Consider the following 17,046-nt stretch of genomic DNA (forward strand, 5'->3'; position numbering starts at 1 on the left):
TCACAATAAACTCTAAGAAATATGTTTCAAGAAACCTTGTGTAGCTGCTTCTGTCCTCAAGCTATTTTTGCCTTAAAGCTTCCTGCATTTTCCTTGCTCCAGGTTTTAATCAATTATACCTTTCCCCATAGATTCTGCCTTGTTTAAAAGCATTATGTAAAACCATAAACAAAGCACTGCAGAAACAGTTTACTCAAAGCACATTTGAGAATCATGGAGGTTTATTATAAAATTCCAACTTCAGAAAGTTCTCTCCCCCTGCCTGCAAAACATGAACTTTCTTCCTGATCTTTCTTTAACAAAAATGCAAGCACCATCAGGAACATATTACACTTAAAATTATTACACATAATTTTCTGGCAATAATTATCAATACAATTAATTTAACTTAGATGTTTTCTTGCAGTAATTTCAATAAAACTAATTAAACACTGGTGGATACAAGAAACTAGTGATTAATTAGATTTAAAATCACTTTTAATATTTTTTTTCTTATAGGCTTAAGTAAGAACTTACATCTTTTCCCAGGACTCTGAGTTCAAACTGTGTTTCCTTAAAATGAACTTTTGTAATTCTAGGCCTGTAATATTGGGGGAAAAAAAGACAGACAGTGAGACTAATTTCATAAATAATAAAACTTGAAGCTGTATGCATTTACATACAAAGACAAAAAAGGATTCACAGGTCAGATTATTTTTTTAGGTATGTACCAAATACCAATAGAAAATTAGCAGTACTTAAAGATACCAGCACGAGTATGGTAAATTGGAAATATTTTTTTCAATACTTGCATTATAAAAGAATTTTTTTTTTCATGTATAATACATACACGGATTAGGAATTCCAACTATATATTTTTAATAATACAATTATACTTTCAAACTTATAGCACAAATCACGTATCTCTGTACAGTATCATTGTACAGATACAGCACAGAATACAGTTAAACTATACCTACCAGAAATATTTTCCTACTTGTTTTTTATTCTTGTAGACAACAACTCCTATGGGTGTTAATCCTAAAAAGTATTCAGATTTGTTTTCACCCTATAAAATAAAAGCATATGCCACTCAGTTATTTGCATTTGCAGTTGGTATCAGTGTAGCTGTGAGGTCTGGTGGAGGATGCCAGCATGGTGACTGGCTTGAACACACTGGTTTACACTCCCTGCAAACAGGAAAGCAGGACTTCATCTACCAAGAGTAACTCCTGTACAAAAACTTCTATGCACAGATGCAAAGAGGCAAGAAAGAGCAGGGGTGAGGGACTGTCGCTTTCCACATCCTATGGTGAAACACCAACAGCAAACAGGTAACTGCCATGTTGAGCTTCACACTTAGGCCCCTACTGCAGGGTGTTAGGGCAGGTCTAGGGCAGGTCTTTATCCCATGGTGCAAAGGGGAAGCAGAAACAGAACCAACAAGGAAGTCTTTCCTAGAACCTAACTACTACATTTTAACCCTTCCACCTTTATGAATAATCATCACTACCATGGCAATACCTTATGACACAGAAGGTGTTCAAAGGACTGAAAAACTTTTGCATGAGTTTGCAAGAAAGTCATCTCCAAAAACTAGCCCACCTGCCTGCTTGAGGGAATACTGAATAACCCTGCAAGCACTAAACCTGCAGAGCACAAACCACAAAAAATACCCGCTGTGAGACTGAGTGACTGTAGAAAGTGCCCTCCTGTATGTGAGAAAGCTCAAGCACACCTCCATGAGCTCTGCTTCTGATCCTCAGTGAACTAACCACATAGGGCATGTTTGCTTTTAAGGTGACTAACCAAGCAGAAGACCTGTGGTTCTTTATGCACACTGCTCCATCCTAGAATGGGGGCTTTTGTTGCTACTGTAATACAAATAGTAAGAAATACTCATGGGTCAGTCTTGGGGATGAATGATGCACACCTCATTACCCAGGCAGGAACCCCTTTGCACAGCATAAGCAAACTAAGGAGACAGAAAAAAAAATCTAGACTCTGCTAATTTAACAAGGTTTTGTTGGGTCATGTCAAAGCCTGTTCCAGTAACTCCCCCAGCTTCCTATGGGTGGGAGGGGCACAGAGCATTGGATATGAATATGATCAAGCCACAGGGTACATTAAAAATACTTAATATTGTGGGCTACACAATTTTCAGCAGGAAATACATACTTAATCTTCTGGTATTATCTTGATTTCTTTATTTTCTTTCAAGTAATTTTACAGCGTTCTGACATCTGACTCTGAACTGTCTACTTTACAACTCCTCATTTGAAGTTCTGATTTTCATTTATTCAAAAAAAACCTGCCACAAGCACAATTATTCAAACAAGATAGGATGATGTTTCCACCAGGAGCACATAGCCTCCAGGTAATGACTTGGATCCAATCCCAACACACGTTGTTTTACAAAAGAAGTGGAGGCATTTGCTGAGGCAATATAGACAACCTACAGTGCTGCATGATACAGCAGAGAAAAAGCTGGAAACAAGCTCCATGTCTTTAGCAACACCATCACAATCAACATCAAAACAGGCCTGACATGCTGCTGATGCTATCCCCACATTATTTTTTGAAATAGTTTTGAAAAGTTAGCAGCACTCACTTCTGTTATTTACACAAGAATAATGAAAAAATTATTGTGTCAAAGACAAATGTTATAACCCTCTCTCATTTCTTCTGACACTTGCACTGATAACTTATTACTTATAGGAATTGTTTTTTTCCCCAGAGTAGAGACAATTGTCTTTTGTAGGTGTAACACACGCACAACCTTTCATCTGAAAACCATTAAGCTGATGCACATGTGAATGCCCCATTCAGTCTGTAAATAAGTCTTCCTTTGCTTTCCTTAATTAAGTACGCTATTTTCTTTCAGGTTATTCTGTGGTGATTAAATTGTATAAACACTCTCCCGCACAATAGTACATGAGATTTTTTGTGTTGCTATCAAGTTTAAAATAGTTAAACAATACTTACATAAACAGGATGGAGGTCCACTCCATACATTTCCAGGGATTTGGCTACCCCTAAGTAGTTTGCTTCTGCCTCAGCAGGAACTTGACCCCTGTAAAGAAAATTCTGCATAAGAACATTGCACTTCCAGTCAATGTATTAAAATAAGTCATATTGATAAATTCAGTTTGCTGGATGGGTATGCAACCCTTCCTGCCACTCATTGGTACTGGCACTCTGCTTACGTACTGTAAGCTCTAAGGAAGACTGGACAGTACGCACAAACTTTTACTAAAGTCTCTGCTATATGATCCTATGACAGATGCATGCTATCAAATATAAAATATACATATACTGCAGTGGCTAATCTTTTCCCTGCTGTCACAAACACACTTCAAACATTCTGTGCTTGGGTTTCAATATGCAAAATAGGTCTTTCAAATACCTACATGATTATTAATAAAGCAGGAGTGGAGTGACTGACTGGGGGACAATCTCCCCTCAGCTGTGCCAAAGCTACAAAGGGTTTCTGAAAGCAGGGTTCATGACTTCAGATAAAATATTCTTTTCTTTGTAAAATCTCGTCTACAGGAAGTCACACCAACTGGTAATACCTAAGCCTGCTACTGTGAAAACAAAGTTTAGAGTCTGTCACAAGAGATTAGCAGTTTCAAAGATCCAGCTCGCCTTCCCATCTGCAAATATCAATTCATCATTCAAAAACTAATGTCAGCTGAATGCTGGTAAGAAACAATAGGGGAAATCTGGTGGAAGAAAAGAAAAAAAAAAGAAAGAAAGAAAGACTGGGCTATTAGGAACATATAAATACATTCAAAGTCTCCAAAAGTAAGCATATCCTCAGAATTTAATTGGTTCTTACCTTAATAACTGCCATTGATACAAAAGCTAAAAATATGATAAAAAGAATGTGCAACCAAAACCAGTTTCTCTGGGCATAACCAACAGGAGCAAGGTACATGCAGTGCCATAGCTGTCTTGGAAAAATGTTTCCATGCTGGGCTCAAGATAAAGAAGCTCTTTCTAGATCTCTACATCACCAATCCATCCCTAAAATGTCTCTGGTAGACAAGACAACTGAGGATATGTTCTCAGCCCAGTCCAGCTTCAAAATTCATAACCAAATCATAGAATCATAAGGGTTGGAAAAAGACCTCCAAGGTCATCTGGTCCAACCATCCCCCTACCACCAGTGTCACCCAACAAACCATGTCCCTAAGCACCATGTCCAACCTTTCCTTGAACAACCCCAGGGATGGTGACTCCACCACTTCCCTGGGCAACCCGTCCCAATGCCTGACTGCTCTTTCTGAGAAGAAATGTCTCCTCATTTCCAACCTGAACCTCCCCTGGCACAACTCGAGGCCATTCCCTCTAGTTCTATGGTCTCACTATCACACAGAAGTCAATGCTAGCAGTGCTGAACCAGCAGTGTGTGTACACCTCGGTTTCACACTATTTTCTGATGCTTCTGAGACCTAACTGTGGCCAGCAGCAAAAGAGTATCAGAGAGGTCAATGAAAAACCATACAAAACACTATTTTTAAGGCAGCTCTCATTCTACAACCACAGTTTCCCTGGCTTCTGAATTTCCTTTTTAAGGCTACAAACTTTTGAGGCAAATGGGATTTGATCTGATTTATTACATTAATGACTATAGAAACTTAAGAGAGAGGAATGAAGTGGCCTGATACATAGGAATTCATCTCAGCTTTTAGTTCTGAAACATAACCTCTGTGATGTTGAACCAAACTCTCTGTGCCTCAGTTTCCATCTTCTAGAGCAGAGAAAAAAAAAAGAAAAAAAAAAACACAGTATTTTTTCTTCACAAAAGACCTACAGTAAGGCTCTCTGTAATGCATCAGTTAATATAGAGCAGACAGGCCACCATACATAAATAATTACTGAACAAGAGACTCTCTTCCTTTTAAAAAGAAAACTCAAGTCGATGTGGCGACTGGCACAGACTCCAATTACAACAGAATTTTTCAAAGAGAACAGCTGCGTCTCTGCACTAATAGCTATTATCATTAAACAAGGCACAAATAACACTAACATGCAAAACTACAGGCAAGGAATTAATTAACCTTTATCCAGATTGTGGCTTTATTATAGCAAGAGAATCAAGAAATCTAGATCTACATACAAGATGGCTAGTTCTGATTATCTCTACATAATTTTGACAAAGGGCATGATGAACATATTCATAAAATGTTTCTTACTGCTCTCATGTTAATAAATGGTTATATCACAATTGCACCTAACTTGGACTTGTTAGAACAAGCTTCCTTACACTTACCAGGAACATGAAGTTGGAGATAAGCAGGTAAATGTTTATTTTGGCTTTATGTACTGTTGAACTTCTTTCATATGTTTTATTTTCAAAACCAGTTTTACATTTTGCATTTTTGAAGGCATTGTGGTCTAATATTGGCAGGTTGGGAAGCCAAATCTCTCTGATTTATAGTGCTTTCATGCAGCAACTGCTGGTTCTGCCTCTATTACTCAGACACCAAGAGGACTTCTGCCTAAAACTAACCTCACTGAAAGTATTCTATATGTAGAATGCTATTTCTGGAAAAAAAAAAAAAAAAAAAAAAGAAAAAAAAAAAAAAAAGCAAGTGGGGTAGAAAGTGGCTCTGAACTACTGTGTTATTTTTGTTGTGTTTTGTTTTTTTTTTTCTCTTTTTTTCTAAGTATTTTTTTATGTCCAGAGACAGTATAGAGTTAAACCTTCTCTTTAAGACGAGTGTTTTCAGACCTTCTGCATGTGTATATAGCATTTAAGCTACATTTGTACAGGCTACATTTCTGGCACTGCTTTCCACAAATTCTTTACTGGAAATTACATTCTTTTCTCCAACTTCCATATGAAACTGCTATATTTTCCCTCTCCAAGCAACTACGGAATTAATGGGACCAAAGGATGCTAGTTCTTATCTTGCTCTCCTTATCTGTTTGGCAATGCAGTGCATCTCCTACTTGTCCTTATAGTTTGGCTTCATACTACAAGTAATCAAGAGATATTTTATGCACAAATTGCAGTCTGACAGATAATCAACTGACAGCCAAAGCAGCAACTTGGGGCCCACCATCAGGCAGAAATTACCCAGTATGTCAAAGATCTTGGATGTTTCATGTCCATATTTCGATCTTGGATGTTTCATGTCCAAGGTGATTATTGTTCCAGTACAGGGAAGATGGAGAGCTGAAGCTTTACAGTCTCACAGAATCAACCTCTTTTCCAACTTTTACCAAGGTTAAATTGGGATTGCATGAATCTCTCAGGTCTGCTGATATACCTGTTTCAGATCTCTGGTTCTCCTTTGTCCTGTCTCCAGTAACCATAACATTCTCCTCCTACAATCTCTTCAACAGCTGTTGTTGCCAAATACCATAAGTCTATCTTATTTCTGCTCTCTCAGCTCCTTCTCATAAAGAGCTGCTTCTCCTGTCACAAAAGAAATGTTTTCAGGTACACTTTTGATGTCTGCAAACTTCTGTAGTGCCTGGTTCAGTTTAAATTAGAATTCCTCTGAGGCCCACCAGATATCCTCTGTTCCCACTACATTAAGGTTTCGTGTAAAGTTTTGGAACTTGTTTGCTTTTTGTCTCCACACGAGCACTACAAATTCCCTGAGCTATACAGTGCTGCCTGATGACTGTTTCTAGGTGCTGCTTTTTTTCTTATGAATCATACATTCTTCCTTACCATAGAATCTATTATATTGGCCACTGCCAATACATTTTACAGAAGATATGTTGGTTAATAAAATGAAAGGACTTTATGCTTGTAAAACAAAACTGACTCTTTAATTCATGCAGATGTTGCAACTGACTTTATCACTTAAACTGTGGGCATACAAACTGCTTTCCTGGTACCTCCTGCAATGTGAGCTGCTGCTACAAAGATTCATGCAGGTTGCTACAAGCACTCCTTCATTACCACAGCTAAGGATCTGGCAAGAAAATAGAGGCTTCATTGTACTACGTTCTGCACATTATTACATTAAACGTGTTTTTGTCCTAACAGTTCATTATTTGAATACACAGGGCAGTACTAAGAAAAGAAATATTATTATACCCATTTTACAGACAGCAGACTGAGGCATGTGCATAGTAAGCAACTTGTTCAAAATTATGCAGGAAACCTGACCTGAAACAAGGAACTGAACTCAAAGATGTCAAAAGATTTTGATTTCATTCTCTTGCACTACAAACTAAGAGGAAATTGAAGTGCTATTAAAACTGCTGGTTCACAAACATCAACACCAAGGTCTGATAAATATCCTATTTCCAACCATTTTCTTATTTGGTTTCTAAAATAATAACTGCAACTATGGAAAATGTTTGCTGTTCCGGAGTAACACAACTGGATGCTCTGTGCTCTTTTCTTGAGCCACTGCACAACAAGGTGCTACCTTTTCCTACCTACCAAGCATCTTTGAACCCAATTTTACCTGAAAAGCTCACAACAGTACTAAATTCTTACATCAGAGTTTTGTGAATCCGTTCTATGGCATCTTCCAACTCTTCTTTCTGGTCTGGAACAAAGCGGTACTCTGAGACGTAACCTGCAGTGTGCTTATAAGGGTCGTAGTCTCCCAGCTCAGCTGAAGTGCAAAAAAAAAAAAAAAAAAAAAAGAGAAAAAGGGTTACACACTTTCAATGTTTTATGTTAACCAAAAAACCTGTTATCTAATACACCTATTTGTGCTAATTCGCTTCTTTCCAAGTGACTGTAAATTGACTATGCAATCAGTTAAAAATTCAGAAGTCTACCTTTCCTTAGAAGAAAAGTAGAAAATACCCTTCGGTTTATATATAGAACTGTACATAATAGCTCATATAAAAACAAGCAAGCATGTCTTCAATCATTTTTAAAGAGAAACGGAAGGTTCAAACAGCTGGAAGTTTTGACAGGAAACGTACCACTTCTACAGGACTAAATCTGAACTCATCAAGCCAGCAACGTTGAACTTTGATGCCATATGTTATTTGGCAGCATATGTAAAACAGGTGGAAAAGCAAAGCCTAGTTTTTTGGAATATCTATGCCCTCATGATATGCTGTAACATTAAAGATGGAACTGATCCATACTGCTGCTAGGACTTTTAATGGAAATGTCAGCGTGGGAACAGGTATGGAGACAAATATCCCAAAGTACCTGGAAGTAGGCTCTTCTACAGGTAAGCATCATTTCTTGTAAGGAAATACAAGACTTCAGTCTTCAATAAAATACCAATATATTCTCTGAACATGAAATTATTTTTTTTAATCAAAATAATTTTCTAATTTAATATTTCTAAAGGAAAAAAAAATCAATGAGTAGGCAATATAATTTTCTTTGAAACAACCTTGAATTCACATACGTTGCTCAGATTAATTTACCCATTGCTATCCAACTATTAAATACGCATGTACCTTTTTCAGAACTCTCTTCTAACGATCTTTATATTCATATCTATCTGAGAAAACCTCATGAAATTAATATTTCTATGTTTTTCTATAAACTGGGTAAAAGCAGAATAAATTGGGCTTTTATGAGAAAACCTTCACTGAAGGTTTCTATCCAGTCTCCACCGAAGGAAAAAACATAGCTAAATGGAGGTTACAAGAGCCATGAAGAAAGAGTCATCTCGTAACTCACATTTCTTTCTAGATCCTAATAGTTTCTAGATCAAGAAAGTGATCTGTTCAGTAGAGGTGTTCAGATGTTTCTCAAAATATCTCCACAAAAACAATATGGTTCTTGCATGTAACAGGAACAGCAGGACAAATACAACAGCAAAATTTTCAGTTTTGCCAATGGGAAAAAAAAATCAGAATAAAACCCAGAATTGGTATATTCTGCAAACTGTGCCATAGGTGCTGATTTTTGCACCATCATCACTGTAATAGTCTGCAGTCTTTGCCATGAAAGGAGGAAAATGACTGATGTGCTATGGACAGGTTCTGCACAGACACCAGAGATGACACCCAGGCACAACCTGAATGGTGCAAGCAGGGCCTGTGGCTGGAACAGGATTTGGCCAGAGGACTCTGGGAGACCACATGTCCCCTGGGCTCCTTCTAAGCCTGGCAGCTGATAGCTCCAATGACCCCCTCAGAGAAGCAGGTTCTCAGCCATTACTGAATTTCCACAAAAGGAAAACCATCTTGGTTTGGAAAAGAAAGAAACAGAGTCTGGCACATGACTCAGAGAAACCATTGACCTCAGTGCTAATGCATTAAGTTGATATTTTAAGTATCTGACATGAATGTTTCTCAGTTGTCAATTTACATAAATTAAACACTTGGAAGCCCTAAATAATAACAGCAATAAACAAATGAATATAGTAAGCTTTTTAGAGAGCCAATGGGAATGTACATTTACTGGTGCCAGGACTATATTTAACCCACAGCATCTAATTTTTGTCATACTTTACCTTCCCTTTCTCACATGAGCTTCCTCATTTTTTTCCAATAGAATATCTGAGATTAGAATCATACAAACAAGATGCTTCACACATGCAGTATAGTTTCAGGGAAGGCATATATGCCAGTAATGTGAGAAGTACAAACAGTTTTTTCAGAGAATGATGTGTCACTTTTCTTATATGGTGAAAAGTTATTTTAAAATAATTTCACAAAAAACAAAAATTGCATGAAATTTTAGCTTTTCCACAATCCATGGAATACACTGTGAAATTCTGCATACTGCCTACTCATATTTCACATACAAGTTATTCTGAAATGGAAATGAAACAAGGTCCATTTTTTAATGCCGTACTGTGTTGAGTCACATTTGGAATACCAGTAATGCAAATAATCTTTGCTTAATTCAAATCACACACAAGAAATATAAATTTAACAAGTTATAGACTCAGGCTGCAGTGTGGCTCATCATATGATTTTTGGTTACTGACTGTATTTGAATAATGAGCTTGAATTGCAGTGTGAAAGGAATAGCTGGCTGGTAGACAGACAGCTCCTTTCTAAATGACTGTTAGTTCCATCAAATGCAGAGGATATAACATCCACTGAATGCAGAAAAATGACAGGTAGATTAAAATTCTCCACTTCAGGTCAAAACATATCCTCCCTTCAAGCAGAGGCATATTCATATTGACATAATGTAATTTTGAAAGATTCTTTTATTTGACACACTTTGTGGCTGGAGGCTGCCAATATCCCATCAAATCTGTAAGCTTTGTGATGAAGAAAAAAAAATACACCACAGAAAAAGACGTGCTTTTCACATACTCCATATGCTACGTAAAGTCATAAGGTTGAAAGTACAAAATAAGGTATCCCTAAGCAAGGTAAAAACTGTTTGGCATAGTCAGCAGACTGGCTTCCCAGTTTCTTTTTGTGTTAGTTTCCAAATGATTTCCACGTAATCTGTTCAGAATGTTTATCTCTTTACAGTTCTATAGCTGAAATCAATCGCATTAGCTTTGTTCTGTTCTGAAATGGGTGGCAAACGTGTTAGTGAAGTCCTCAAGTAACACTTAAATGAATCATAATACAGGCTTAACAAAGAGAAGCTTGCAGCTGGCCAGAGGAACTTACACTGAATTACGTATGCTCCCAGCTGTGCTGCAGTGTTGACTGGGCAAGGCAAGCGGCCCTGTAAGATGTCTTGCTTGACCTGCAAGAAAAACTGATACCTAAAACACAGAGAGAACACAAAACTATTATTTCAATATTGGGTCTGCTGCACCACATAATGTTTCATCATCTTCCATTTTACTGATGACACACCACACAGCATAACTATATGACAGTCAAAAACTGTATTTTACATCTGAATTACTTTTCTCCTTTTGACCTTTAAATGATAACTAAGGTTAACCTAGTGAAAGAACACAGGTAAGGGAGAACCCTGCAGTTTTCCCATCTGCTTGCATCATGTAGATAAAAATAATTTTCTCATAAAAATGTAATTTCTCTCTTTAGACTTTCATAGAGCAGTCAGGAAGTTGCAAAGAGGGCTTGAAACCAGAAAAAAAAAAAAAAAAAGTGTAAGAAATCTATCAATTGGCCACTGATCAGTGGATCACCATTCCGAAGAACTCAACACCTCTTGACTCAAAGGTTTCCTCTGATACCAGAATAACAAGTCTAGCGGAAAAAACAGATTTCATTGAGTCCATTCCCTTGTGAAAAAACAGGTGAGCATACAATCAACAGCTCTTCATATCTGTCAGCATGGGGGACTCCTTGCCTTTGAACAGACATAGCAAAGCTAAAATGCAATTTTCAAAACCATAACCTACTTCTACACTTGATGAAGCACATATGCAGGCCTCAAAGAGAATCCACACCAAATCTCAAATCAGCAACATAAGAGAAGTGAAGATAATACCAAAGTTTTAAAAGAGTATTTTTAACTGATGACATTTAAGCAGGTAGTGTCTTTTTACTTTCTGCCATTACCTCTAATGCAAACCAAACACCTTAGAAGCTGCTTTGTCAGTCTCTAGTGTGCCTGTTCAGCATGTCAGACAAATTACTCAGATATCACACCATTTAAACACAAGTATCTACATTTGCCACAACTTCCCCTGTTTTTCAAATGCTGCACTTACAGTGAAACAACATGCAAAAAAAAAAAAAAAAAAAAAAAAAAAAAGGAAAAGTAATACAGAAGGAAACATGCCATCATACAAAGGCTCTGTTTGGTTTTGGAATTCGCCATATTCATTATAGGATATCCCTTTACACAATAGGCTTTGTGTGTTTTTACTGCAACAGATTTACACAGCATTTCACACCATTTTAAACAAACGTCTTGCACCAGCTTCATACAAAAGCAACACTGAAGAGGTAGCTTCTTAAATAAAAAATGGTCATCCACAGGTGCATATGGCTTTCTTACTACTCACCAACTCAGTTTGATTTACATTTAGCTACACTGCAACTAACTTATTCTGTTTTAGCACAGGTCACTTATGAAAGCACCTTGAAACGCTCTGCAAGTTCAAAGAGCAGTTATCGTGATCTCAGGGAAGTTTGCAAACTGCAAGTGTTGTGACAGTTGATCCACAAAATCATTTAAGATCCATTCAAAATTACTAGACTTGATCAGCCCAGATGAGCCTCTTTTTAAGGATGCTAATTTCTTTCTCAATAGTGATACCCTACCATTTGTGCAGTGCCAGACATTACAGAAAGAATACCCATCATCAAAAAAATGGTTAACATTCTCCACCTCTAAGGGCCACGGAGCTGAATAACATTTTTTTTTGGATTTTTTTTTTTGGCAGTGTTAGAAAACATGAAGTATATACACTCTAAGTGTTTTCTCTATCTAAGCAATACCTCAGTACTAATTCTAGCTAATGCTCAATAGTCCCATTGAGACAAATTATCCCAGTATGATTGATGATGATGACTAATAAGATTTTAAATTTATTGTGGAGCACTGAGAATCCTCCTTTTAACATTAAATGTTTTTCTGATATGCACTCATTTTTCTGCTAGCACTTCTGCAGCTCTACAATGCGGTTTGAGAACAAATGATGCTATCAATGTCTTTTTCATGTCGCAGGTATCTATAGGTCTGCATTCTCATATTGTTGTCTCAAAGTAAAACCGAGCAAGAAACTGCCCCAAAAAATTTAAAAAAAAAAAAAAATAGAGTCTGAGCCAAGAATTAATAGTTATTAATTTCTTGAGTGATTTATGTAAACCGAAGATCTCAACTCCCACTGAAGCAGGTAAGCTCCTCACAGAACGAGGCCTTTTGTCCAAACTTGTTGCTAAAGCACTCTCACCTTCTGCGCTGTCATGTTTGTCACGTGCACATAATAGTGCCTAAGCATGAGTTCACTCTAGCAAACTCATCCAATAAATGTTAATAGGTATCACCTCAGCATTAGCTTTTGCCTACAAGCTAAAATTAGATTTTGCTGGGAAGCAATTACAAATTTGACAGGTTTTCATTATTTGCAAATAGTAATCATGTAATGCCACAGATCATTAACATCTCATAACAACAGACTCAACACTCATATCCATTAAAATAACAAATACACGCTCCAAAGAAACATGGTTAGCACATCACTGGAATTACACACTTTGGCAGAAAATTACTATTATAAAGAAAAGGAGGGCCTTTAATCTCTCTTAAGCATAAGAGTATGGGTTTAGTGCTGAATTTTTTCTGAAAATCCGTATCTCCTTTCCAATGCTTAGGACTCTAAGGGAATAAATGCTCAGAAATGTTGATGGCATTTGGCTATCTTCATCAGGCTCTATTGAAGAGCACAGACATAAATGAACCATTTTCTTTTGCCTTTCCTCTGTACCTTCTGAGGTGCAAATTTCACATGACCCAACACTGTTCAGACACAAACGGAGGCTTACCAGTCATGACAAAATATTTAGTGACTACACTTGCACATCTAATTAGCAGTGTGAATCACTGATTGATCTTATGACAAGAAAAACAGAAACACTTTTTGAAAATTTACCCGGTCATTTCACAGACAGAAATCCATATGCATCCCGAATAGCAATCACAACAGGTTCTGTGGCCAAAGCTCCACCCCCAGGACCATCTTTCTTCCCCTGTGAGCAAGGTTGAAAGCGGTCTGGAAAAGTACAGGAGAACTACAACAAACTTTCACAGCAGAGAGGCAGTAATACTGATTAATACCATGGCCAGCTTACACACTTTCAGCTGCAAAGTCACAGTATTTATTATTTTTACCAGGCTAGTATCAGTCCTGTTATAGTCCGTTCCTGCAGTGGCAGCATGAAAAAAAATCTCATCCTGGTACAAGACAAATATTCTGACCATGCTGCAAAAACTGCCACCTCTGATTAGTAAAAATTGAAAACCCTGTGTTTATTCTAATGAGTTCTCCTGTGTCATATTCCTAGGGCATCAAAAGAAATGTTTTGGCATTTATTAATGCAAGTCAGCACACTAATTTTGACCACCTACCTATCAAAATTCTTTTTGAACATGAGCTAATTGTCTAAGATCTTTCATAAACAAAGCAAACAGAAAACCCTGTCTGTGAAAGTTCAGGCAAGCGTGCGTGCGTGTGCGCGTGCACAGGAATGTGAACACGTCTATATATATATTGTGTGCATCCCCATTTTTGTAGAGGCCAAGCTTGGTTAAAAGAATCAAAAGCATGCAGCTCTTCAATTTCCTTCACATATTTTTAGAAAGATCAACACAAATCCTCTTGAAAAACAGTTGGAATTTAAGCTACAACCAATAAAGAAGAAAATTACCTGTATTTGTATTTAGAAATCCAAGTAAACTCTAAACTTCACTATTGCACAATACATGTACAGATAGGGCAATTCAATCCTTTAAAAAAAAAAAAAAAAAGAAGAAAAAAGAAGCATGCCAAGTCCCCATGTTTTATAATGTAGCAGGGAATACCTTTTCATCCTGGTCTTCCAAAATAGTTGTGAGGTTAGTTGTAACTCTCTTCCTATACATGTTGAAGCAAAGATGTCCATATGTTCAAGCAAAAACCAACACCATAACAATATGCGCCTGAAGAGATTGCTACCCTGAAAACAGCAAAACCACATTCTCATCCAAATACTGTACCTTGTTATTTCTTCTTTAAGTTTACATGGATCCTCCGCATAGAATTTAATGCCAAAATACAGAGTATATGGGGGTCCAGCTGCAGAGAAGTAAGAAAGTGTGAAAGTGAATTGTTATGAAATGGTAGTTGTTAAGAATTGTTACCAGCTGCAACAAAGCAGCTACAAAGAAGCCTATCTAAATAGTTCATAAAACATGAAATCAGCAAAAAAAGCTACTGCTTCCACACAGCAAAGCTGTACTCACTACAGGAGGAAAAAAAAAAAAAGCTAAGAGAATTTTTATTAACAAATACTAATCACTTGAGTATTTCTGATCATCTTATGGAGCAGCTTTAATTACGTGCTACCTTAATTAACAAATAATTGAAAATCTTTTCTATTTCACCTTTTAAAAATACTATTCTCCAGAAAGATTCAGTTAACTCGGGACCATGATTCTTACAGCCACACTTATTCCACATATGTTCCACTTTTCGCATATTTTTATATTTTATAGAGGGTTTCCAAACTTTTGTTAAAGTAAAATAATCTTTTTATATTACTTAATTATAATACAAGTAACAGATGTTACATCTGTGTTATCTGTAGAGTGGCAGCAAGAGCAGATGCCCTACTATCAGTGTGAAACACTACTTTTGTTTTCATAAGAAAAAATGGAATCTGACTTGATTATGGTAAGGTACGGTGTAGGAGAGTTTTCACAGCTACTGTGAAACTACATATACAAGTTAAGGATAGCATCCTTTATTATTCTAAAGTAAAATTTAATTACATAGAAATCTTTGGACACTAATTACACAAGTTATCATAAAATGGCGGCATGTTCAATCTGTGTGAAATTTTGATAAAGCTATGAACCGTAGCAATAAACTAGTTCATGGACTATCAAGCTGTTTTGACTAGAACAGAGATGTTGGACAGAGTACTTCTGTGGAATATTGCCTCTGTTACTTCACTTTCAGATAACTTCTTTAAGTTTGAATTGAATACTTACTGTTTATCAGCTCCTTATGTTCAGCAAGGGTCTTTGCAGGGTCCAGCCAGTACTGTGAGACAGATGATGGAAGTTAGTCACTTACATGGAAAATTAAGAAAGAGTAACTGCAATTATGCAAGTCCAATGTTACATATCTTCTCTAGGAGTAGTGGTCTTCCTGAAAAGAAATGTTTTGCTAAGAGGCCCCCATCTCAGGCTCCAGACCAAGCTGGCTCTAGGGAAGTATCACACAAGGTACATTTTGGTGTCTATGTTACCCAGGGCAGCTAGCACATGGCTGCGCACAACCTTTATATTTTCTTCCTGTGAGATTAACATAAGCAGGATGACTCTGAAGTAACAGCAACAGCAAAGCAAGTAAGACAGGACCAACAAGGAAAGAATGAAGGCACTACATTTCTTTTCTGAAAAAAAATAAAATAAAGATTGTAGGGAAGAACAGGCATAACAACACTCCTACTACAACTAAGAAATGCCTGTAAGAACATAGTAATCAATTTTTGTGTCCACTAAGTATAGGACGTGAAGAAATTGCTTCAACTGGAAGCAATGGAAAATAAGTTTTGATTTTTAGGAAAATGATTCCAGTAGCAGGGGAAGGATATGCCTGGAAATCATCACCCAGGGAGGGAGGGCACGGAGCCTCTTCCGCCAGGTTTATGGAAGCAGTTGTTTGCATCACAGATGATGGAGGCATGCTAAATATGCCACAGAGTGGTGAGCTGTTACAAGGGTTCCCCTACTACTTGATCAACAGACACTACTTGCTCACTGATTACTCTGTCCTGACTTAATCAAACTTCTAATAAAAGTTTTACTGTTACTGTTCTGCAGACCAGCTGCATACTGCTACATAGGTCACAGGCACGATGAACACCCTGCTCTTGTAATCACTTCAGTTACTTATTTCTTCCTTCGCTTGGCATTTTGTGATTCAGTTATTGATCAAAAGTGCAGAGGCAGCAGCCAAGACCATTCTTGTCATTCTTGTCTTTACTTTTTTCAGTCCTATTCCCTCATACAGAAACTTTTTGGACTAGCTAAGATTGGCATACTTTCTTAAAACACTGGAAACAAATGCTGCAGAATAAAGCTGTTAGAAAATTGCCGCAGCTTGAATTTACTCCCTTCATACCCACACATTGTTGTTTTTTTTTTTTTTTAACTAAGGAACTATATATATCAATGAATAAAACAACCCCTTACTGGACTCCCTCCCTTCTTCCCTCCCTCCTTTCCCCCCCACCCCCCCCCCCAAAAAAATAAAAATGTAGAGAATAAAAAATGAAAAGGTCAATCAAAAAATATTTTTGAACTTCTCTGGACTAAACAATTTCACTATCAGAAAGAGTAACACAGAAGACAGGCAAAAACACTACAGAGGACTTGAGCAGAACATTTCAAGGAAGTAACTGAGTAAGTGGTTTTAAACAACTATCTTTATTTTGAGGGGGGAAAAAAAAAAAAAAAAAAGAAAGAAAAAGAGAGAAGAAAAAAGAAACATGAAAACAAAGTACTTCCATTAG

At 37.1% G+C, this 17,046-nt stretch overlaps 1 protein-coding gene across 1 annotated transcript in view; it reads right to left on the reverse strand.

The window, feature by feature from the left end:
- EPB41L4A (erythrocyte membrane protein band 4.1 like 4A) overlaps nucleotides 1-17,046 on the reverse strand; it is a 130,543-nt gene that overhangs the window by 55,112 nt on the left and 58,385 nt on the right. The window contains exons 3-9 of the mRNA XM_082783368.1: nucleotides 15,518-15,569; nucleotides 14,522-14,600; nucleotides 10,513-10,610; nucleotides 7,451-7,571; nucleotides 2,965-3,052; nucleotides 960-1,048; nucleotides 517-580 (exon numbers count right to left, since the gene is read on the reverse strand). Coding sequence (XP_082639494.1) covers nucleotides 517-580; nucleotides 960-1,048; nucleotides 2,965-3,052; nucleotides 7,451-7,571; nucleotides 10,513-10,610; nucleotides 14,522-14,600; nucleotides 15,518-15,569 — 591 coding nt within the window. The remainder of the gene's footprint in view (nucleotides 1-516; nucleotides 581-959; nucleotides 1,049-2,964; nucleotides 3,053-7,450; nucleotides 7,572-10,512; nucleotides 10,611-14,521; nucleotides 14,601-15,517; nucleotides 15,570-17,046) is intronic.

This window comes from Aythya marila (genome assembly GCF_965140915.1).
Source record: "Aythya marila genome assembly, chromosome: Z".
Taxonomy (NCBI): domain Eukaryota; kingdom Metazoa; phylum Chordata; class Aves; order Anseriformes; family Anatidae; genus Aythya; species Aythya marila.